Source organism: Crocuta crocuta, unplaced genomic scaffold (genome assembly GCF_008692635.1).
Source record: "Crocuta crocuta isolate KB4526 unplaced genomic scaffold, BGI_CrCroc_1.0 scaffold489, whole genome shotgun sequence".
NCBI lineage: Eukaryota > Metazoa > Chordata > Mammalia > Carnivora > Hyaenidae > Crocuta > Crocuta crocuta.
Genome location: NW_027531874.1, coordinates 1,749,198 through 1,774,564, shown reverse-complemented (window position 1 = coordinate 1,774,564; position 25,367 = coordinate 1,749,198). Strand labels below are relative to the sequence as shown.

Here is a 25,367-nt window from a genome sequence, read left to right as displayed (position 1 = left end):
TGATGTTGTAAAATGCTGAGGAAATTGAACACAGGACAGACAGTGTTATGGGGGGAGAGGATGGGTGGAGAGGAACAGATATCCTAGTTATGAGTAGGCTTAGATAGGCAGAGAGCTTGGGTGTTTGGAAGGAAGTCTGAGGGTAAGGAAGAGTAGCCAAGGGGATTTGTCATCTGAAACAGCTAGGTTCAAGTCCTACCCCTTCTACCTGTAAGCAATGTGATTTTGGGAAATTACTTTTATACTTTTAGCTGCAATACCCTCTCCTATTTAATGGGCTGATTATTAATAGCCAATTAGCCTCACAAAACAAATTTCCGGGATGACGAAACAGGTATGAAATAAAAGCACTCATTATTTTTAATTGTTTCTTATTCTAATTTTGTTTATTTCTGGACCACATTCTTCTGTCAACTTCTAAATGTTCCACTATTGAAGAAGAATACACCACATGCAGGAATAGATCAGAAAGCTTTAACAGCTAAGGTAAAAATGAATTCACCAAGGGAGAAATGGAAATTACAGTCTCAGGTCTCAAGATTATAGGGTAAAGAATACAAAGATTTCTTGGACATTAATAGCAACCTGTAATTTCTGTTAAGTGAGAAGAGTTACCCTGGATTTCAGAGAACCAGAGGTTATCCTTCTCCCCAAATTAGCATAGTCTAAAGATCCCTAAGCTGGGACATAGCCCTGGGAATTTGCTCAAGATTGTCTTTATTTCACAAAAGGTTCAAAAGATGAGGAGTCACTGACAACAAGGGAATCTGAACTACATTTTTTCATTCTCTCTTTATTGAAGAAAAATTTACTATCTAGATAGCTCTCAGTTTCAAACAAAAACCCTTTGAGCATCTCTTTGGTGGAGACAGAGTAACAGGCTTAGAAGTGAAGCACCAAAGGACATCAGTAAAGAAACTTAGAAGCGAGAGACCACATGAAATGATAAAAGACTCCAGTAGAGATCTGCAAAAGCAATGAAGATTCAATACCCAGGAACAGGACAAGAATGTCAAGGCCCATTTTCAAAAATAAAAAGTGAATTGCATTTATGCATACTTGATCTAAAAGCATTAGACTCTTAGGAAGATCAAAGGAACGTTGAGAGTGGAGTAGACAGTTCATACAAGCATAGCTTTAACTTCCCATTCATTGCAAAAATAAATATTTTTTGTAACATCTCAAGCTGTGTTCATTCTTCCTCTGCTTTGTGCATCTTTAATGATAGAGAGCTATTACCTCATAAATCCTGAAGTTTAGGAGGGTCTTCATTTTATTAAGGACCATACAGCCTTCTGTAACCGCCAACAGCCAAAGTCCTAATGGACATCAATAGAAAGGGCTTTATTTAACCCTTTATACACCTGACAACAATTCAATCTATGGAGACAGCTCAATTATCCTTCCCTGCCCTGCTCCCAGGGTAAAAATCTAAGTTCTTATCATTTTCTTTTGTGACTTTATTTCTGGTCTTTGCTATGTTGGTTATCTGTCTCTTGATATACTTGAGAATTTTAATTCCCCTTTCAATAAGGAGTGCTTTGAACATTATATTCCAGTTCAACAACATGAGCCATTTGTAGGGAGTTGAAAATACAGATTCCATGATACTTCACTCAGATATAATGAAACCAAATTGCTAGAAGTGGGGTTAGCTCTCTGTATTTTAACAAGCTTCCTTCGTGATTCTATTGTGCTCTGAATAAAACATAATACTCCAGTCTGAACAGTTCAGAGTAAGGATGAAAAATATTATTCATTGTATTGTTTTACAAGTTGTCATTCATTCAGGTGTTTAGCTTTCCTGACATTATTTTCATCTTGTTTTTCCCATTTATACAAATATTACGTAGTAATTAAAAATTATAATATGACAGAAACACATTATGTAGAGAGTAAAAGTCTTTTGTATTTCTTTCTCTTACCCTAAGAAAACCACTGTATACATTTCTAGGTCTCTAAACTTAATAATTTGTATAGACACACATATACACATGCACATACATGCATACATACACACAATACTAAACATCTTGATTTACAATATGCTTCGCACATAACCATGCATCTTGGATTTGTTTCTATCTGAACAGTACTTTTATAGGCTTAATACCTTTCTGCATTTTCACATTCTAACATAAGTGGCATTTTTTGTTGTTCTCTGACATATCATTCTCTCATATATTCTTCTTTCCTGAGAGTTATCAGAGTTCTGTCAGTATAGATGAATTCATTTTTACTAAAATAACTTATGAATTATTGTTAGAATTTAATGCTTTAGCTCTTCCCCACTATTAATGGTCTATTTGTAGACTCACTGTTATTTCTTCCTCCTGCTTTCCTTCCTTCGTTCTTTTTGTGCTTCCTAAAGTCTGGTTTCCTAAGTTTATTGTTAATGCTTTATAAATTTTCCTTGGTGAAAGAGATGATAAAGATGGCCAACATTCCCATACTCCCACTTTCTCATGAGTTTTTCTACATAGATCAAATTTAAGGTCAGACTAGCTATCGATCTGTATTGCCTCCTCATCCTTTAGAGAATTTTAATTCAGTAAGGTTAATGAAAAATGTTTCAGCTGGTCTGTTTCCACCTGGGGTAGACTTCTAGAACACATCAGAAATAATTAGTCTTTTTTGGCTCTACCATATCTTGCTTCTGTACCCGTTTTTTATATGAGTGCAGATGACAAATATGACCCTGAACCTCTGCCTGAACAAGAGGCCCTTAGTTGCTTCAACTGTTCTAGGAGCTAGGAGTTCCTAGTATGTGGTTTCCAAGTTCATCTGCAGGTGAAGATGTTTTCAACCATGTGTATTTCCCTTCTTCACCCCCTGCACATCCACATTTCACTTAGTTTAGGGTTCCTTTTAAACCAGTTATATTCTTTACTTCCCTAGACATAAGTTCAGTTCTGCCTAGTTTTCATGATACACACACTGTCTTAGGCTTCAGATAGTAGTACACTTAAAAACTGTAATCCATGAGAATATTTTTCTTTGTTCCAAGATCTCTGGCTAAAATTTAAGAAGATTGACTTGTGGTTTTTGCATAGATGTAAAACAAATGTAACTCTCATATAATTCTGGTTGAGAGGTCAACTGGTACAACAACTTTGGAAAATTTTTTTGTAGTTTCTTATAAAGTTAAACATAAATCTATTTACCTTATGTCTCACTCCTAGGAGCTTGTCCAAGAGAAATGAAAATGTTGACAGACAGTCTTATAAAAGAATGTTTATTTCAACCTAATATATAATGGTCTTCACCAGGCTGAACAAATTGTGGTATTTTTATAAAATGGAGTATTAGTCAGCAACAGAAAGAAAAGAAGTAGAAGTCACACAACATAGGTGAACATTAAAAAATATATGTTAAAAGAAATCAGACACAAAATAGTACATTCTATTTGATTTTATTCTTATGAAATCCAAACACAGACAGAAATAATCTATGATGATGGAAATTAGGTATTGGTTACAATGGTAGAGACTGACCAGAAGAAAACATTAGAAAATTTCTGAAGAGATAGAAATGTTCCATATTTTATTTTGGCAAGGCGGTTATATAGGGTTTATAATTGTTACAAATATGTGAACTGAATGTTTTAACATTTATCTTATGATATGTTAAACATAAGTCAATCTCTGGAGATCTCTGATATATATGATATATATATCATCTGCTTACATATAAAAATCATATGTAATATATATATGGTATATGATTCTTATTTTTATTCTATGATTCTTTTTCTCTTAATATCCCATTATTGCAAAAGACTGCATACATCATTGCATTCCTAATTGAACAAAGCCAATGAAGAGCAGGGTGACTATATAATTTATGATGTAAATTTGTATATATTTGAATATAAGGGAATATTACAGTTATAACAGGAAGATAGTCATAAACTAGACAAACAGGGGCACAATTTTATTCTGATTATGGAGAGGAGGACACAGAAGTTTCAGATAAGAATGAACACAGTAAAGATAATACTTTTTTTTCTGTCTTCCAGATTTATCTTATGCATGGACTTTCAATGATAACCCCTTATATGTCCAAGAGGACAACAGACGGTTTGTATCACAAGAGACAGGAAACTTGTACATTGCCAAAGTGGAACCATCAGATGTGGGCAACTATACCTGCTTCGTAACAAACAAGGAAGCCCAGAGAAGTGTTCAAGGACCGCCTACCCCATTAGTGCAGCGCACTGATGGTAAGATGATGAGCTCTCTTGGGAATATACTTTGTCCATTGCTGTTGAAGCTTGGGGAGTTCTGTAGAGCTTTCTGCTTCCCTCTGGTACAGAGGAGCCACATCATCCGTGAGTGGAGGTTTAATTTACAAATATATGAAAATCAGGCATTATAAAAATATAATAGAAAATTCTATAACTCACTCACACAGTGCAGTATACTGTGCCATCTCTTCCCTGGCATTGGATCAGATTCTTTCTTTCCCTAAGGAACATTGTATGTAAACAAAAGTTTGTTTGGAGGAGTAGGCGTGTGTGTGTGCATGTGTGAGTGCTGCCAAACTTATTAAGTGAATGATATATATTCAATGAACATATGATGCAGCTTCTCTTCAATGCCTCTTTCTTTTTCGTCTTTGTGTTTTTGTTCATCCTTTATTTACCTGGCTGGCAAAATGGGGAAAAAAGGTTTACATCCAAGGAAAGCAAAGCAGCAAACATTAATTACAAGCATTCCAAAGAGGAATGAAACACAAGATTCATACTAATTATAGTCCTCCAAGGAACAGAATTCAGATCGGTCTCTGATGAGTCTTGTAGCTTAGTCAAGTCCTAGCTGGCACAAGATTTAGAAAGCTGGAAAACCTAGGGAAGTTATCAAAGTACAATAATCCTCTAGTTGATTCTTTAATTAAATATTCACAGTGGTAAATGTAAAGATAGAAAACCTGTTGATGCATTTAATGATCAGATCTGGACTTGAAATGTAGTACCTCATAGAGCTTTTCTCCTCTCTGAGGATTTTAAGAAAAGCAAGAGCGTAATGCTAATAGCCGCTAACAGAATTATGAAACCAATTCCATACAGGGAGTTCTTATGACAGAGCTTTTATAATCACTAACCATCCAAATATATTTGCATAGTCTTAATTCAGAACTCAGCAACCACTAGATTTTTTTTGCAGTATCTCCCTTTCAGTAAGTACTCTGTTCATGACACAAGAGCTCTTATGCCAATAATATGCATATAAATTCTACCATATCTTTCCTTTTTTGGCCTACTTGTAGTTTCTGCTTCTCCCCTTCTTAATTCCGTCATACCCCCATCCCCTCTATTCTCTTCAATGCATACGTGGTAAAAACAGATAAGAAGAATTATACTATATTAATGTTAATAGAGTATTAATTAAAAATATCAAACCTCATCTGAAAGTAGTCCCTGAAGAAATATCAGATGTCACGAAAATAGAACCTAGAAAATTTAACCAACGTAGTTGACTGAACCGTTACTAATGCCCTCTATCTCCTCAAACATAGTTTCTTTAAATGTTAAGAATGATTAGGGTCTTGAAAATCAAATATTTTTATATGATATATATTTTTGAAGTTTTAGCATTTGAGCAGTTGTTATTGGCTACCAATAAACCATTTACTTTTAAAATGTATTCCTGTGGTGTTTGGTATGTACCCAATGGAAAAAAACAAGAAAGGATCAAAAAATTGAAGGATCTTGATTTGCCACTGGTTAAATTAACTAAGTTAATGACGATAGCCTAGAGACAGATCTCTGTTACACCTCTGGTAGGTAGCATGTTTACAATATATTTGACTCCTGTGTTATTCTCATCTTAGCCCGTATCCACAATTCCTTATTGAAAAATTTAAAACTGTAAAAACAGAGATGTTTTTAATAAGTGTACAGCAAACCCATTTAGCAGTAAATTCTTAATGAGCTGGCATAAAAATATTTATGCCATTATTCATCTCAACTGTTTTTGTTATTATTTTATAGGTTTTGTTGCAGAAATACTGTTATTTTGGATTAAGACACTGTATACAGTGTTAACTGGAAAGTTCCTTATTCCTGAACAGATCTGGCTGCATGAGTTCTGTGAAGGGGGGATAGATCTGGATACCTCTAGAGAACAAATATTCTCAATAATTCAGAAACATTTTAGATTTTAGGTGCATTCATTCCTTAATTGGAAGACAAATTTTTTGTAAGATTCTAACATGGAATAGAGAGAAATTTGGCATGCCTCTATCCTGATACTTCGATATATTTTAGATTTTCTTATTTAAGGAAGACAAGAATGAATTAATTCTTTAGGTAGCATCATATAGTTTTTCTTTGCCCTCTATCACTCATTAAAGTATATAAAAATATTGTTAACTGAAGGACAAAATAATCAGATTTTGGTTAATGAAGCATTTACTTCACAGAAAACTTCTATTCTCCAGAAATGCTGCTAGCTCTTTTGATATTTAACAGGTGTGATGGGGGAATATGAACCAAAGATTGAAGTGCGTTTTCCTGAAACTATACAAGCTGCAAAGGATTCATCTGTAAAACTGGAATGCTTTGCCCTTGGAAAGTAAGGTTTTTTGTTTTGTTTTGTTTTGTTTTGTTTCTGGTTGTTTAATTTTAAAAAAAAAACCTTTTTGTTATTCAAACATTGCTCTAAGGTAAATTACCAAATAGGTTTCAAATGCAAGGCAAAAGTGGAACTTTCTGATTGGAATTTAAACAAACATGCCTAATACTCTGAAAATGAGTGGGCCTGCAATTCTCCCCAAATGTACTGATATTTCCTCTACTTTGAGCATAATGAGTCCCATTTAGGCAGGATCTTACAAAGGAATATTGTTTTTGTATACTTGTGTACTTGTGTAAGATAGTGAGCAAGTCACTAAATCTTCAACATACCCTTTACTCCATCTCATCCTACATCCAGAAATATATTGCCTAGAGTGTCTTCTTGGTTGATTAATCAGCACTTCTTGTAAATGAAAAACCTGCATTGCAAGTTTCCAAAATAAAACTAATTAAAAGCTATTGTTCATAGCAGATCATTAGAATTGAGCTAAACTCGTCCTGGTAGTGAAGGCACTTTTTTTCACTCAGATAAGTGTTTATCAGCCAGTAGGTTTGGAATGTTTTTAAGCCAGCCAAGTATCTGAATTTTTACATAGAATATGCAGATATCTCTTTGCCTTTTGGCACTATTCAGACTTCACTCACTCTCGTGCCTGTAAACAAGGAGTACCCACATCACAGAGATAAATAGATAGAATAGATCTGCTGTTTTAAAACAGTGTGCAGATGAATTAATTACCTGGGGACATGGTTAAATTGAAATTCTGTAAGTGTGGGGTGAGGATTTCTCCATTTCTAACAAGCTCACAGGTAATGATGATTTTTCTTTTCTATAGAACATATTTTGTTCTAAATACAGAGTCTATTCCCTCTAAATACAGAAGTCTATTCCGAAAGTGGGCATCACATTTAGAAAAAGTGATTTACATTACAAATTTGAAAAACATTTTTTTAAAGTTTCCATTTTGTTATTAAGTAAATATACTGAGCAAGCTAAATAATGCTGGTTACTAAATCTTTTTAAGTTCCTTTCTGATGAAGTCTGGTGGCGGGGGGGGAGTGGTGTCCAGAGCCGACAGCCAAGAAAGAATTCTTGAAGACATCCTTGGTGCAAAAAGTTGATTATTAAAGCATGGGGACAGGACCCATGGTCAGGAAAAGCTGCCCTGGGGTCATGACTGGTAACTCATTATACCCTCAGGGTGGGAGGTAGTCAGGGATAGAGTAAGTGTCTAAGGTGTTTTGGAAGTAAGGTTTCCAGGACCTTGAGGGACTAGCTCTTGCTAGGGAAATGCCACTTGTTACTGTTTAATAAAAGCTCAGTCATGAGACCCTTCAGATGTATATCTGGGGCCATAAACTTGGAGCATGTCTGCCAGCATATCTCTTGGGGCAGTTGAGATAAAGGAAGTAGACTTACAGGATCCTCGAGGTTGCGATAATGTTAAGCCAAAGTTCTCTTTAGCCCCCAGCACAGTGTCATCGTGGAGGCAGCTGAGCTCCTAGACAGAGGTCACTCTGCAGTTCTCAAGGACTTGTCAATGGGCTGTAGGCAGTAAGGGAATTTAATTCTTCATTTGCCTTAGTTTCCTGAATCACCATGGCAAGCACTTAAACCACTTCCCTTTGTTCTCTAGCAGCCTGGAGCATCTAAGGAATGTCACATAGATCCCACCTGGGGTGGTGGTGGGACCAGCCTGTATTTTGCCCTCACCTTGCCCCATGCTCCCTCATTACTTTCTATATATGAAATTTTGTAGATCTTTAAATTAAATTTCTCAATGTACTCATTTTTCATGTACTTAAAATACCATATTTTATTTTCATACAGTATAGGTCCCACAGTATGTGTCCAATAAATAATTATTGACTCGTTAAATCAAGTATAAGAAAGTGACAAATGGGAACTCTGTGTCACAGGTTTCATTTTCCTGCCTTTTAAGATATGATAAACTATCACCACTTTCGAGCTTTCTCCAAAATTAAAGTTTATAAAAAAGCATAAAATGTCAGCAAAATACTTTGAGAATTAGACAATTTACTTAAAAGGACCAATGAAAGATAGCATCTGAAAAAACATTTATAGCTTATTCTTTCATATTTGGCATCAGGGAATATGGACGGATTCCNCCCTAGTCACAGCGTTTCCAGGGAATTTGTTAGCAGTGCAAATTCTCTGGTTCCTTTCCTGACCTACTGAAAGTGAAGCTGGGAGGGTAGAACCCAGCAATTTGTGTTTTACCAAGTCCTCTAAGTGGTTGTGATGCACATTGAAGTTTCAAAATCTGCTCTAGTGAGGCCATTTTGGAGAAAACAGTTACTTCTTAGTGGNTAGTCACAGCGTTTCCAGGGAATTTGTTAGCAGTGCAAATTCTCTGGTTCCTTTCCTGACCTACTGAAAGTGAAGCTGGGAGGGTAGAACCCAGCAATTTGTGTTTTACCAAGTCCTCTAAGTGGTTGTGATGCACATTGAAGTTTCAAAATCTGCTCTAGTGAGGCCATTTTGGAGAAAACAGTTACTTCTTAGTGGTTTAAAAAATGCATACTCTTGCCTATTAATAGTAGCTATCAACATGTTAAAGTGATTGAGAGTAACAGATTAACCTTTTATTCTGTATAATGCTGAGGAAATTGAACACAGGACAGACAGTGTTATGGGGGGAGAGGATGGGTGGAGAGGAACAGATATCCTAGTTATGAGTAGGCTTAGATAGGCAGAGAGCTTGGGTGTTTGGAAGGAAGTCTGAGGGTAAGGAAGAGTAGCCAAGGGGATTTGTCATCTGAAACAGCTAGGTTCAAGTCCTACCCCTTCTACCTGTAAGCAATGTGATTTTGGGAAATTACTTTTATACTTTTAGCTGCAATACCCTCTCCTATTTAATGGGCTGATTATTAATAGCCAATTAGCCTCACAAAACAAATTTCCGGGATGACGAAACAGGTATGAAATAAAAGCACTCATTATTTTTAATTGTTTCTTATTCTAATTTTGTTTATTTCTGGACCACATTCTTCTGTCAACTTCTAAATGTTCCACTATTGAAGAAGAATACACCACATGCAGGAATAGATCAGAAAGCTTTAACAGCTAAGGTAAAAATGAATTCACCAAGGGAGAAATGGAAATTACAGTCTCAGGTCTCAAGATTATAGGGTAAAGAATACAAAGATTTCTTGGACATTAATAGCAACCTGTAATTTCTGTTAAGTGAGAAGAGTTACCCTGGATTTCAGAGAACCAGAGGTTATCCTTCTCCCCAAATTAGCATAGTCTAAAGATCCCTAAGCTGGGACATAGCCCTGGGAATTTGCTCAAGATTGTCTTTATTTCACAAAAGGTTCAAAAGATGAGGAGTCACTGACAACAAGGGAATCTGAACTACATTTTTTCATTCTCTCTTTATTGAAGAAAAATTTACTATCTAGATAGCTCTCAGTTTCAAACAAAAACCCTTTGAGCATCTCTTTGGTGGAGACAGAGTAACAGGCTTAGAAGTGAAGCACCAAAGGACATCAGTAAAGAAACTTAGAAGCGAGAGACCACATGAAATGATAAAAGACTCCAGTAGAGATCTGCAAAAGCAATGAAGATTCAATACCCAGGAACAGGACAAGAATGTCAAGGCCCATTTTCAAAAATAAAAAGTGAATTGCATTTATGCATACTTGATCTAAAAGCATTAGACTCTTAGGAAGATCAAAGGAACGTTGAGAGTGGAGTAGACAGTTCATACAAGCATAGCTTTAACTTCCCATTCATTGCAAAAATAAATATTTTTTGTAACATCTCAAGCTGTGTTCATTCTTCCTCTGCTTTGTGCATCTTTAATGATAGAGAGCTATTACCTCATAAATCCTGAAGTTTAGGAGGGTCTTCATTTTATTAAGGACCATACAGCCTTCTGTAACCGCCAACAGCCAAAGTCCTAATGGACATCAATAGAAAGGGCTTTATTTAACCCTTTATACACCTGACAACAATTCAATCTATGGAGACAGCTCAATTATCCTTCCCTGCCCTGCTCCCAGGGTAAAAATCTAAGTTCTTATCATTTTCTTTTGTGACTTTATTTCTGGTCTTTGCTATGTTGGTTATCTGTCTCTTGATATACTTGAGAATTTTAATTCCCCTTTCAATAAGGAGTGCTTTGAACATTATATTCCAGTTCAACAACATGAGCCATTTGTAGGGAGTTGAAAATACAGATTCCATGATACTTCACTCAGATATAATGAAACCAAATTGCTAGAAGTGGGGTTAGCTCTCTGTATTTTAACAAGCTTCCTTCGTGATTCTATTGTGCTCTGAATAAAACATAATACTCCAGTCTGAACAGTTCAGAGTAAGGATGAAAAATATTATTCATTGTATTGTTTTACAAGTTGTCATTCATTCAGGTGTTTAGCTTTCCTGACATTATTTTCATCTTGTTTTTCCCATTTATACAAATATTACGTAGTAATTAAAAATTATAATATGACAGAAACACATTATGTAGAGAGTAAAAGTCTTTTGTATTTCTTTCTCTTACCCTAAGAAAACCACTGTATACATTTCTAGGTCTCTAAACTTAATAATTTGTATAGACACACATATACACATGCACATACATGCATACATACACACAATACTAAACATCTTGATTTACAATATGCTTCGCACATAACCATGCATCTTGGATTTGTTTCTATCTGAACAGTACTTTTATAGGCTTAATACCTTTCTGCATTTTCACATTCTAACATAAGTGGCATTTTTTGTTGTTCTCTGACATATCATTCTCTCATATATTCTTCTTTCCTGAGAGTTATCAGAGTTCTGTCAGTATAGATGAATTCATTTTTACTAAAATAACTTATGAATTATTGTTAGAATTTAATGCTTTAGCTCTTCCCCACTATTAATGGTCTATTTGTAGACTCACTGTTATTTCTTCCTCCTGCTTTCCTTCCTTCGTTCTTTTTGTGCTTCCTAAAGTCTGGTTTCCTAAGTTTATTGTTAATGCTTTATAAATTTTCCTTGGTGAAAGAGATGATAAAGATGGCCAACATTCCCATACTCCCACTTTCTCATGAGTTTTTCTACATAGATCAAATTTAAGGTCAGACTAGCTATCGATCTGTATTGCCTCCTCATCCTTTAGAGAATTTTAATTCAGTAAGGTTAATGAAAAATGTTTCAGCTGGTCTGTTTCCACCTGGGGTAGACTTCTAGAACACATCAGAAATAATTAGTCTTTTTTGGCTCTACCATATCTTGCTTCTGTACCCGTTTTTTATATGAGTGCAGATGACAAATATGACCCTGAACCTCTGCCTGAACAAGAGGCCCTTAGTTGCTTCAACTGTTCTAGGAGCTAGGAGTTCCTAGTATGTGGTTTCCAAGTTCATCTGCAGGTGAAGATGTTTTCAACCATGTGTATTTCCCTTCTTCACCCCCTGCACATCCACATTTCACTTAGTTTAGGGTTCCTTTTAAACCAGTTATATTCTTTACTTCCCTAGACATAAGTTCAGTTCTGCCTAGTTTTCATGATACACACACTGTCTTAGGCTTCAGATAGTAGTACACTTAAAAACTGTAATCCATGAGAATATTTTTCTTTGTTCCAAGATCTCTGGCTAAAATTTAAGAAGATTGACTTGTGGTTTTTGCATAGATGTAAAACAAATGTAACTCTCATATAATTCTGGTTGAGAGGTCAACTGGTACAACAACTTTGGAAAATTTTTTTGTAGTTTCTTATAAAGTTAAACATAAATCTATTTACCTTATGTCTCACTCCTAGGAGCTTGTCCAAGAGAAATGAAAATGTTGACAGACAGTCTTATAAAAGAATGTTTATTTCAACCTAATATATAATGGTCTTCACCAGGCTGAACAAATTGTGGTATTTTTATAAAATGGAGTATTAGTCAGCAACAGAAAGAAAAGAAGTAGAAGTCACACAACATAGGTGAACATTAAAAAATATATGTTAAAAGAAATCAGACACAAAATAGTACATTCTATTTGATTTTATTCTTATGAAATCCAAACACAGACAGAAATAATCTATGATGATGGAAATTAGGTATTGGTTACAATGGTAGAGACTGACCAGAAGAAAACATTAGAAAATTTCTGAAGAGATAGAAATGTTCCATATTTTATTTTGGCAAGGCGGTTATATAGGGTTTATAATTGTTACAAATATGTGAACTGAATGTTTTAACATTTATCTTATGATATGTTAAACATAAGTCAATCTCTGGAGATCTCTGATATATATGATATATATATCATCTGCTTACATATAAAAATCATATGTAATATATATATGGTATATGATTCTTATTTTTATTCTATGATTCTTTTTCTCTTAATATCCCATTATTGCAAAAGACTGCATACATCATTGCATTCCTAATTGAACAAAGCCAATGAAGAGCAGGGTGACTATATAATTTATGATGTAAATTTGTATATATTTGAATATAAGGGAATATTACAGTTATAACAGGAAGATAGTCATAAACTAGACAAACAGGGGCACAATTTTATTCTGATTATGGAGAGGAGGACACAGAAGTTTCAGATAAGAATGAACACAGTAAAGATAATACTTTTTTTTCTGTCTTCCAGATTTATCTTATGCATGGACTTTCAATGATAACCCCTTATATGTCCAAGAGGACAACAGACGGTTTGTATCACAAGAGACAGGAAACTTGTACATTGCCAAAGTGGAACCATCAGATGTGGGCAACTATACCTGCTTCGTAACAAACAAGGAAGCCCAGAGAAGTGTTCAAGGACCGCCTACCCCATTAGTGCAGCGCACTGATGGTAAGATGATGAGCTCTCTTGGGAATATACTTTGTCCATTGCTGTTGAAGCTTGGGGAGTTCTGTAGAGCTTTCTGCTTCCCTCTGGTACAGAGGAGCCACATCATCCGTGAGTGGAGGTTTAATTTACAAATATATGAAAATCAGGCATTATAAAAATATAATAGAAAATTCTATAACTCACTCACACAGTGCAGTATACTGTGCCATCTCTTCCCTGGCATTGGATCAGATTCTTTCTTTCCCTAAGGAACATTGTATGTAAACAAAAGTTTGTTTGGAGGAGTAGGCGTGTGTGTGTGCATGTGTGAGTGCTGCCAAACTTATTAAGTGAATGATATATATTCAATGAACATATGATGCAGCTTCTCTTCAATGCCTCTTTCTTTTTCGTCTTTGTGTTTTTGTTCATCCTTTATTTACCTGGCTGGCAAAATGGGGAAAAAAGGTTTACATCCAAGGAAAGCAAAGCAGCAAACATTAATTACAAGCATTCCAAAGAGGAATGAAACACAAGATTCATACTAATTATAGTCCTCCAAGGAACAGAATTCAGATCGGTCTCTGATGAGTCTTGTAGCTTAGTCAAGTCCTAGCTGGCACAAGATTTAGAAAGCTGGAAAACCTAGGGAAGTTATCAAAGTACAATAATCCTCTAGTTGATTCTTTAATTAAATATTCACAGTGGTAAATGTAAAGATAGAAAACCTGTTGATGCATTTAATGATCAGATCTGGACTTGAAATGTAGTACCTCATAGAGCTTTTCTCCTCTCTGAGGATTTTAAGAAAAGCAAGAGCGTAATGCTAATAGCCGCTAACAGAATTATGAAACCAATTCCATACAGGGAGTTCTTATGACAGAGCTTTTATAATCACTAACCATCCAAATATATTTGCATAGTCTTAATTCAGAACTCAGCAACCACTAGATTTTTTTTGCAGTATCTCCCTTTCAGTAAGTACTCTGTTCATGACACAAGAGCTCTTATGCCAATAATATGCATATAAATTCTACCATATCTTTCCTTTTTTGGCCTACTTGTAGTTTCTGCTTCTCCCCTTCTTAATTCCGTCATACCCCCATCCCCTCTATTCTCTTCAATGCATACGTGGTAAAAACAGATAAGAAGAATTATACTATATTAATGTTAATAGAGTATTAATTAAAAATATCAAACCTCATCTGAAAGTAGTCCCTGAAGAAATATCAGATGTCACGAAAATAGAACCTAGAAAATTTAACCAACGTAGTTGACTGAACCGTTACTAATGCCCTCTATCTCCTCAAACATAGTTTCTTTAAATGTTAAGAATGATTAGGGTCTTGAAAATCAAATATTTTTATATGATATATATTTTTGAAGTTTTAGCATTTGAGCAGTTGTTATTGGCTACCAATAAACCATTTACTTTTAAAATGTATTCCTGTGGTGTTTGGTATGTACCCAATGGAAAAAAACAAGAAAGGATCAAAAAATTGAAGGATCTTGATTTGCCACTGGTTAAATTAACTAAGTTAATGACGATAGCCTAGAGACAGATCTCTGTTACACCTCTGGTAGGTAGCATGTTTACAATATATTTGACTCCTGTGTTATTCTCATCTTAGCCCGTATCCACAATTCCTTATTGAAAAATTTAAAACTGTAAAAACAGAGATGTTTTTAATAAGTGTACAGCAAACCCATTTAGCAGTAAATTCTTAATGAGCTGGCATAAAAATATTTATGCCATTATTCATCTCAACTGTTTTTGTTATTATTTTATAGGTTTTGTTGCAGAAATACTGTTATTTTGGATTAAGACACTGTATACAGTGTTAACTGGAAAGTTCCTTATTCCTGAACAGATCTGGCTGCATGAGTTCTGTGAAGGGGGGATAGATCTGGATACCTCTAGAGAACAAATATTCTCAATAATTCAGAAACATTTTAGATTTTAGGTGCATTCATTCCTTAATTGGAAGACAAATTTTTTGTAAGATTCTAACATGGAATAGAGAGAAATTTGGCATGCCTCTATCCTGATACTTCGATATATTTTAGATTTTCTTATTTAAGGAAGACAAGAATGAATTAATTCTTTAGGTAGCATCATATAGTTTTTCTTTGCCCTCTATCACTCATTAAAGTATATAAAAATATTGTTAACTGAAGGACAAAATAATCAGATTTTGGTTAATGAAGCATTTACTTCACAGAAAACTTCTATTCTCCAGAAATGCTGCTAGCTCTTTTGATATTTAACAGGTGTGATGGGGGAATATGAACCAAAGATTGAAGTGCGTTTTCCTGAAACTATACAAGCTGCAAAGGATTCATCTGTAAAACTGGAATGCTTTGCCCTTGGAAAGTAAGGTTTTTTGTTTTGTTTTGTTTTGTTTTGTTTCTGGTTGTTTAATTTTAAAAAAAAAACCTTTTTGTTATTCAAACATTGCTCTAAGGTAAATTACCAAATAGGTTTCAAATGCAAGGCAAAAGTGGAACTTTCTGATTGGAATTTAAACAAACATGCCTAATACTCTGAAAATGAGTGGGCCTGCAATTCTCCCCAAATGTACTGATATTTCCTCTACTTTGAGCATAATGAGTCCCATTTAGGCAGGATCTTACAAAGGAATATTGTTTTTGTATACTTGTGTACTTGTGTAAGATAGTGAGCAAGTCACTAAATCTTCAACATACCCTTTACTCCATCTCATCCTACATCCAGAAATATATTGCCTAGAGTGTCTTCTTGGTTGATTAATCAGCACTTCTTGTAAATGAAAAACCTGCATTGCAAGTTTCCAAAATAAAACTAATTAAAAGCTATTGTTCATAGCAGATCATTAGAATTGAGCTAAACTCGTCCTGGTAGTGAAGGCACTTTTTTTCACTCAGATAAGTGTTTATCAGCCAGTAGGTTTGGAATGTTTTTAAGCCAGCCAAGTATCTGAATTTTTACATAGAATATGCAGATATCTCTTTGCCTTTTGGCACTATTCAGACTTCACTCACTCTCGTGCCTGTAAACAAGGAGTACCCACATCACAGAGATAAATAGATAGAATAGATCTGCTGTTTTAAAACAGTGTGCAGATGAATTAATTACCTGGGGACATGGTTAAATTGAAATTCTGTAAGTGTGGGGTGAGGATTTCTCCATTTCTAACAAGCTCACAGGTAATGATGATTTTTCTTTTCTATAGAACATATTTTGTTCTAAATACAGAGTCTATTCCCTCTAAATACAGAAGTCTATTCCGAAAGTGGGCATCACATTTAGAAAAAGTGATTTACATTACAAATTTGAAAAACATTTTTTTAAAGTTTCCATTTTGTTATTAAGTAAATATACTGAGCAAGCTAAATAATGCTGGTTACTAAATCTTTTTAAGTTCCTTTCTGATGAAGTCTGGTGGCGGGGGGGGAGTGGTGTCCAGAGCCGACAGCCAAGAAAGAATTCTTGAAGACATCCTTGGTGCAAAAAGTTGATTATTAAAGCATGGGGACAGGACCCATGGTCAGGAAAAGCTGCCCTGGGGTCATGACTGGTAACTCATTATACCCTCAGGGTGGGAGGTAGTCAGGGATAGAGTAAGTGTCTAAGGTGTTTTGGAAGTAAGGTTTCCAGGACCTTGAGGGACTAGCTCTTGCTAGGGAAATGCCACTTGTTACTGTTTAATAAAAGCTCAGTCATGAGACCCTTCAGATGTATATCTGGGGCCATAAACTTGGAGCATGTCTGCCAGCATATCTCTTGGGGCAGTTGAGATAAAGGAAGTAGACTTACAGGATCCTCGAGGTTGCGATAATGTTAAGCCAAAGTTCTCTTTAGCCCCCAGCACAGTGTCATCGTGGAGGCAGCTGAGCTCCTAGACAGAGGTCACTCTGCAGTTCTCAAGGACTTGTCAATGGGCTGTAGGCAGTAAGGGAATTTAATTCTTCATTTGCCTTAGTTTCCTGAATCACCATGGCAAGCACTTAAACCACTTCCCTTTGTTCTCTAGCAGCCTGGAGCATCTAAGGAATGTCACATAGATCCCACCTGGGGTGGTGGTGGGACCAGCCTGTATTTTGCCCTCACCTTGCCCCATGCTCCCTCATTACTTTCTATATATGAAATTTTGTAGATCTTTAAATTAAATTTCTCAATGTACTCATTTTTCATGTACTTAAAATACCATATTTTATTTTCATACAGTATAGGTCCCACAGTATGTGTCCAATAAATAATTATTGACTCGTTAAATCAAGTATAAGAAAGTGACAAATGGGAACTCTGTGTCACAGGTTTCATTTTCCTGCCTTTTAAGATATGATAAACTATCACCACTTTCGAGCTTTCTCCAAAATTAAAGTTTATAAAAAAGCATAAAATGTCAGCAAAATACTTTGAGAATTAGACAATTTACTTAAAAGGACCAATGAAAGATAGCATCTGAAAAAACATTTATAGCTTATTCTTTCATATTTGGCATCAGGGAATATGGACGGATTCCTGTAACTAAAGGAAATACTCTTACATAATAAAAAACTTTGAAAATTATTGAGGCTGGTTCTCAAGAATTTCACATAAATTACATTTGTTAAACATTTGTTATTGAGTTCAGATTTTATATATATATGTATATATGCATATATATATATATAACCTATCTATATGTAATCCTCATAGTTATTCACGATATATCATATTTTCATTATATATGAGAAAACTGAGGCTCAAATTGGATAAATAACCTAATCAATTTCAAACTCTTGTTAAGATCACAAGGGCAATTCAAACCTAGTCCCACCTGATTTTAAGTTCTGAACTTAGAATCTTTTGAATAAATGATTAAGATGATTGCTCATGAAACCAGTGAAGACAGCTTCAATTCCCAGTTTTCTCAAGAGTCTGACTGTTAGCAGCATGCTGCTCTAAGAATTAACATATACTCATCCAAAAGGACTTAATGTGACACCTGCCTTTTATGTTTATTTTGAAGTATGGAGTGGATAACACATGTAAAAAACATTCAGCATCAAACTTGGCACTTAAGCATTGAATGTTCATTGAATTATTCTGAACCCAAAATGCAAAGTCTATGATCTTTTTGTCTAACCAGTGTTTGAGTTAGTGGGTATGATGGAACTAGAAACAGGTATCCACAAATTCTCATCTGGAACTCATTCCTTTTCTCATACCGATGGCAGTATAAGAGAGAGCAACAAACAGGGTCAGTTCTGGAGTAGAAAAGAGCAGCAGTAAGGTGAAAACTTGTTGATTAACAAAGGCTCTGAACTGCTCACATATCGGCCTTCCTAATTTTATTTAATTCTATATTTTATTTCTAAAATTCAAACCTACAGAAATATTGAAAGAGTAATACCTGGACAATCATTTCAATCATACATATCCTTCACCTGAACAGATGGGTGGTAAGTTATAACTTGGACTACTTTTGGAGAGGGATGTTTATGGCACTAAAAATATTGTTAAAAATCCACACTCGGGGCACCTACGTGGCTCAGTCAGTTAAGCATCTGACTCTTGGTTTCAGCTCAGGTCATGATCTTGTCGTTTGTGAGTTCAAGCCCTGCATCGGGCTCTGCACGGCAGTGTGAAGCCTGCTTGGATTCTCTCTCTCCCTGTCCCTCTGCCCTTACCCTGCTTGTGCTGTCTCTTTCTCTCTCAAAATAAATAAAATTTTAAAATATATATTTAAAAAAAGATCCACATTCAATTTTAGGCTTAGCTTGCTATGAAATGGGGGAGTGGAAGAAAGAAAAAAGACGAGGTCAGGAAATTTTGACCCTCCCATTTAGAGTTCACCATTTGACTTCCCTCCTTTGATCCAGTCATAGGTACCTGCTGAAAGAGTACTTTAGAAGTAAATGGAAGGAGTGGATTAATAATAATCCAAACAAGCGAACTGAAGTTTTAGAATATATGAGGTAAATTGTTGAAAATTCTCAAATGGAATGATTTAGCAATAAATGAAATCATCTCTTTAATTAATCTCATGGTAATGGAAACAATCAATACATTAAAACCTGACAACCAGTGAAACTACAAATGATAAAATGTATTACCTTAAAAATATGTGGGAGTATCTGAGCTTCCTGATATAATTTGCAGTAGCAGTATTTGACTCAGGAAAATTCAAATTGGAAAAATAATAGGTATAAATAAAATAAAACTTCTTGAAATATTTAATCTCATGTGCATGTCCAAATAAAACTTGATTGATAAGTTGTACATTCATTGTTAAGTTTATACATAAAAGATTTGTTGCATATGAAATAAAATTAAGAATGGGAAATGATGTGGGTTACTTAACTGCAATTTATAGAAAATTGCCAAGGAAATAATTCATTTAATGGAGTATACTCTGTAAGATTTTATATGACAAAATTAATTAATGTTGAGATTATGTTTATTAAGTTAAGTCATTACTATGGGACTGAAATTCCTTGGGGTAAAATGGAAAGTCCAAAGCATCCACCAGGTCAAAGTGATGGTGTTAAAATAGCCAGTGTAAGAGACACATGTTTTGTGTAATTTTAGTGTAGATACATTTCTCATTTCTTCACATGGACAAAATCTATATGAAAATTTTTGTATACTTTGCAAAATTATACATATATATATCAAAAAGAGCTTTTATATATGTTTGCCAACAGTTTTCAGAGAACAAACTGAATTGCAGTTGAAACATTGCAAACATACTGCAAATGCTTTTTAGTCCATTATAAAATTTGACATTTTTCAAATATTTTACCAACTTTTAAAAATTTGCAAATCAGGGCGCCTGGGTGGCTTAGTCAGTTAAGCGTCCGACTTTCGCTTAGGTCATGATCTCACGGTTCGTGGGTTCAGGCCCCGCGTCGGGCTCTGTGCTGACTGCCAGCTCAGAGCCTGGAGCCTGTTTCAGTCTGTGACTCCCTCTCTCTCTGACCCTCCCCTGTTCACGCTGTCTCTCTCTCTCTCTCCTAGAGATAAATAAAACATTTAAAAAAATTAAAAATAAATTAATTAATTAATTAAAAATTTGCAAATTAATAAACATAAAAACCACACATTCTCTTGAGAATTAATTATGTGATAGGCATAATTAATAATATGAAAATGTTTAAGATCAAATCTTTTGCTTATTAAATTATAAATCTATATTTGCATGTTTATTACAAAGTGTTTTTAAAAGCTCTACAGAAAGATAATTATAGATTATGTTCTCTGATATCTCTTGATGAATGTATTGCTGTGCTACATTTGGATTTTGTTATTTTTTTTCCAAACTAGGGACTACTTTGTACAAGTTAAGTTTAAATTCCCTTGTTCACTTTCTGAGATGCCACACTTCTTTGTAAGATGTCCAATAAACACAAAACTGAGCAAAGCTAATGTGGGGAGGAATGAAATCAAAGTTCTATTTCTTATTAACACTGTTTTAAACACTTTTGTTAAACAACTAATGAATACTTTCTATGCTATCAATTATATATTCATTTAAACAAGGGTTTATATATTTTGATAAATAAGAGAGACAAATAGAGAAAGGGAGGGAGAAGAGAGAGGAGGAGAAAAGGAAGAAATCAGTAGCTGAATAGCTGGATATGAGAGAGGAAAAAAGGCAGGTCAATTCCACATCTTATTCTTATTAAGATTTTCATTTTTAGCACCTAGGACAGTTCCTAAAATATTGACTGTTTTTCATGACATGTTTTTGGAAAGCAGTACATACAGACTTGCATAATTAGACAATATCCCCCTTTTTCTCATTGAATATTCCTCCTCTTGAGTGTGTAGCTAGTTTTGGGATTTGTATCATGCTCAGTGTTCTCTGAGCTTCCAGAGTCTATGACTTGCTAGCTGTTATTAATTTTGAAAAATCCCCAACCATCATGACTTCATCTATTTCTTTTATTCATTTTCCTCTCTGTTTCTCCTTCTGGTATTTCTGGTAGACATCTGCTGCACCATTTATAATTGCCCACGGTTCTTGGATTTTCTGGGTGTTTGTGGGTTTTTTAGTTTTTCATTCTTTTGTTTCTCTTAGGGTTTTAGTTTGAAAAGCTTTTATTGATATTTCTTGTAGTTCACTTATTCTTTCCTCAGCTATGTTCAGTCTACAGGTGAACCCATCAAAGGAATTCTCATTTGTATAACAGTGTTTTGTTTTGTTTTTATTTCTAGCGTTTTCTTTTGATCATCTCTTACAATTTTATTTTTCCTGCTTACATTAATCATGTATTTTTTTATTATTATAGACATAATTTTTTCCATTAGAGCCCTTATCACATTAATCATAGCAATTTTAAATTTCCAGTCTGATAATCCCAAAATATTTGCCATATTTGAGTGTGGTTCCCATGCTTGCTTTGTCTCTGCAGAATGCTTATTTACATGCTTTGTATTTTTGTTGTGTTGAATCATTGATGAAGTTTATCAGTTACAAGGAATTGAAGTAACTAGATTTTAGGGTGAGGCTTATCTAGCAAGGAGTTAAGCATGTTTACTGTTTACCACCTTTGTTTCCTGTAGCTCTGGTGTCAGAAGATAACATTTCTCCATTGTCTTTGTTTCCTCTCCCTGGCTGACTTTGGTTTTCCCTAGAGACTCTTTTTCTTTTTCTTTTTTTTAATGTTTATTCATTCTTGAAAGACAGTGCATGAGTGGGGGAGGGGCAGAGACTGAGTGAGTCTGAATCTGAAGCAGACTCCAGGCTCTGAGCTGTCAGCACAAAGCCTGACACGAGGCTCGACCTGGAACCATGAGATGGTGACCTGAGCTGAAGATGGATGCCCAACCACTGAGCCATCCAGGAGCTACTTTTTGAGATTCTTCATTGAGTAGAGGCTGAGTCTGCACGTCTTTCAGGTAGAATCCCTGCTGTGATTCAGGGCCTGACAATAGGAAAATCCTTGCTTGCTAATTCTGTCATCTTTGTAATTCATGAATTTATTTCTGTTGACTTCTTTTTCTCCTGTTCATGATTCTCATTTTTATGCTTTTTAGGTTATCTGGTAATTTTAGCTTGAATTATAGACATAATGAATGTTATGTTGTTATATGCCCTATTGTGGTATATATCTAAAATAGTGGATTTTATTGACAGGATTTAAGTTACTATAAATCTGTTTGATCTTTCTGTGGCTTATTATTAAGCCTCCTTAGACTAGATATAGAATAGACTGTAGTCTAAGATTAGTTCACTAGTAAGATGCATGACCCTACTGAATGCTCCAAATGTTTACTAAATTTCTCTCCTATAGCTTGGAGAAAATCTCCTGTCTTACAGCTTGGTTTGAGCTCTGAAAGTTGTTGTATGCCCAGTGCTATGATACACACTTGTGCACTTTCTTTTCATAATCCCATCCTCTCTGATACTCTGCTGTATAATCCAGTCACTTTGGCCTCATGTGTCTCCTCAACTCAGTGAAACAGTAATGCCCTTTATAGGTTCTCCTTCCTTATCCTGTCCTCTGGAAAGTGCTAGTAGATAGAAAACCAAGATAACAAAAGCTTGTTTCATGTATTTCCCGTTCTTCAGGGATCCTAGTTTTGTGCTGTCAATTGTCCTAGTTCTGGAATCAGGTTTTTCACCATGTAATTGTCCAGTTTTTCATTTGTTTCCAGTAGGAGGTTAAATAGAGTCCCAGGGATGTGAACATAGCTAGAAGCCAGATATTATTTTTAATGCTTATTGTGAAGATGAATGCAGTGAAGTTTAGAGAAGTTAAGTGACTAGATCAACATAAATTGTAGCTCTGGACTTGAAATCTAAATTTCACTGATTCTGACTTCAAAACTCACACTCATGGCCATTTGATATTTACATCAAATTATCTTTTAATATATGAATTTATTCAGGTATGTTGAAGCAGTTAGTCCCAATTTTATAAATGTTTTCCTCACAAAAGGCTTGAAAATTTTCAGTAAAATATTTAAAAGATTTTATATGGGGAATGAAATTATAGGTTTCCCATTTAGAGGCTCTGTAATTACTAACATGTCAGCAGCAAGTAAGCTTTATCTTTATATATTAAAAATAAAACTCAAAAGAGAACCTTTTTAAAATCCAGGCAGTTTTTAATAAGAGGCAATAAATGTTTCCAAAAATCAATCAGAGCCACTGAGGACCATACCCCTCATGGGTTTGTATGAGATGATGGCAGTATCTACCATTTTTAAAAATCTGGGATAGACGATTAGAGCTGGAACAGAAAATATGGTTTCAATGACAGAGACCCACCTGGGAGGCTGCTGCCATTAGGCAGGCAGGGTGACAAAGAGTGAGAGTGAGGTCTAGGGAAAGCTGACTCGAGTGTTTACGCATAGACTCTAACTGTCCTAAACCACCATAGGCCAGCATGAATATAGAATAAATAAGACAGAACTTCAGATACCTTCTTGAACTTTAATTGCTATGACTTAGGGGATTTGTAACTCACTGACCAGGTTGGGGTTTCAGAGCTGATGTGACCACAGCTTTCACCTCTCAGCTTTGTCTCGTTTGTTCAACATGGCAGATTCCTAATTACCGAAGCTGCAAATTAAAAGTATTGTGAAATATCCTGAGAAACTGTGTTTATACGTGCTATGCACATGTAGTATGATTGACAGACACCTTTTAGTGTCTCCTTTTAGGAAAATATAGGCCTTTGCTCTTAGTGAAGGAATTAAACTGATATCCCTCATAGCTCTTCTAATTCTCTTAGAAACAACCAAACATATTTTCCTTCTCCTCCTCCTCCTCCTCCTTCTCCTCCTCCTCCTTCTTCTTCTTCTTCTTCTTCTTCTTCTTCTTCTTCTTCTTCTTCTTCTACCTTAATAACACATTGTTATTAATGCTCAGAAATGTAAATAAAATGAGTAGCAGGACTATAGTCCTGTGTGAAGACGTGTATCTTATTTATTTTTTTCTAATTTATGAAGGAAAAGATACCCAGCTTGGCTATTAATGTTAAGCAATAAATGTGAAGTTTCAACAAGATGTCTTTAGGTATTACAGAACTTTCAGATGACAGAGAAGCTAACTAATGTTTACTTTTTTCTCTTACACATAAGGACATCATTGTAAATTATACCACAAAAAGGTCACTGTGGTGCCTCAGGATGAAAATAGTATTTTCAAATCAAACTAGGTACGTTCACATTTATTACACCTTTAACGATTGCTTTAAAAGAAATCAAAGAAGTATCTTAAAATTTTCCTAATCACCTGTCTTGTAAGTAATTTGGCTTTTTCCCCCTCATTGAATTGAGTACCTGGAGAGCAGAATATTATTCCATTTATGGTTTGTCTCATTTGCCTCACACTGAACCCTAATCTTTAGGTGCTTGTAAATTGCTTTGCATGTTACCATGATACTATGTTGTTTGACATTAATTGGTACATTCTGGTAAATTCTATGGTAAACTTCATAGAATACCCCCCCCCCATTGGCTGTGCATGCAAATCTGAGAACTGACAAATATTCAAGCCAATCTTTCAGAAACTGAAAGGCATTAATCCTCAACAAGGACAAATACACATGCACTCACCCTAGGACTGAATGACTTATTAGTGGATTCACTAACATTTCAAGACAACATTGCTTACTGGAAAAAGTATAGACTTTGAAATCAAAGAGATCAGCGTTTAAATTCTAAATTCCCCTGTAATACCTGGGCTACTCTGATGAACTTTCTTATCTGTAAAACAAAGACAAAATTGATAGATAGATAGATAGATAGATAGATAGATAGATGATAGATAGATAGATAGAGTTGTTGTAAAGACTGGAAATACTATTAAACTTATCTACTTATCTACCAGAGTTCCTCGCCTATAATAGGTAATCAATAAATAGTAACAATTTTATTAATTATGGTAATAGCGGTGTTTTAACTGNAGAGTCTGTGTCTTCCTCTCTCTCTGACCCTCCCCTGCTTACACTGTCTCTCTCTCTCTTAGAAATAGATAAAAATATTTTTAAAAAATACATACA

General features: G+C 35.0%; 1 protein-coding gene across 4 annotated transcripts in view; it reads left to right on the top strand.

The window, feature by feature from the left end:
- Positions 1 to 25,367, top strand: part of CNTN6 (contactin 6) — a 177,277-nt gene that overhangs the window by 58,842 nt on the left and 93,068 nt on the right. For 2 of the 4 annotated variants that reach the window (XM_077772915.1, XM_077772913.1), the window contains exon 3: positions 4,019 to 4,222. The exons of 1 other annotated variant lie outside the window; for it this stretch is intronic. In XM_077772915.1, the coding sequence (XP_077629041.1) occupies positions 4,019 to 4,222 (204 nt within the window). Of the gene's footprint in view, positions 1 to 4,018; positions 4,223 to 6,472; positions 6,576 to 25,367 lie in introns of all 4 variants that reach the window. One more of the 4 variants, XM_077772912.1, reaches the window with a different exon arrangement.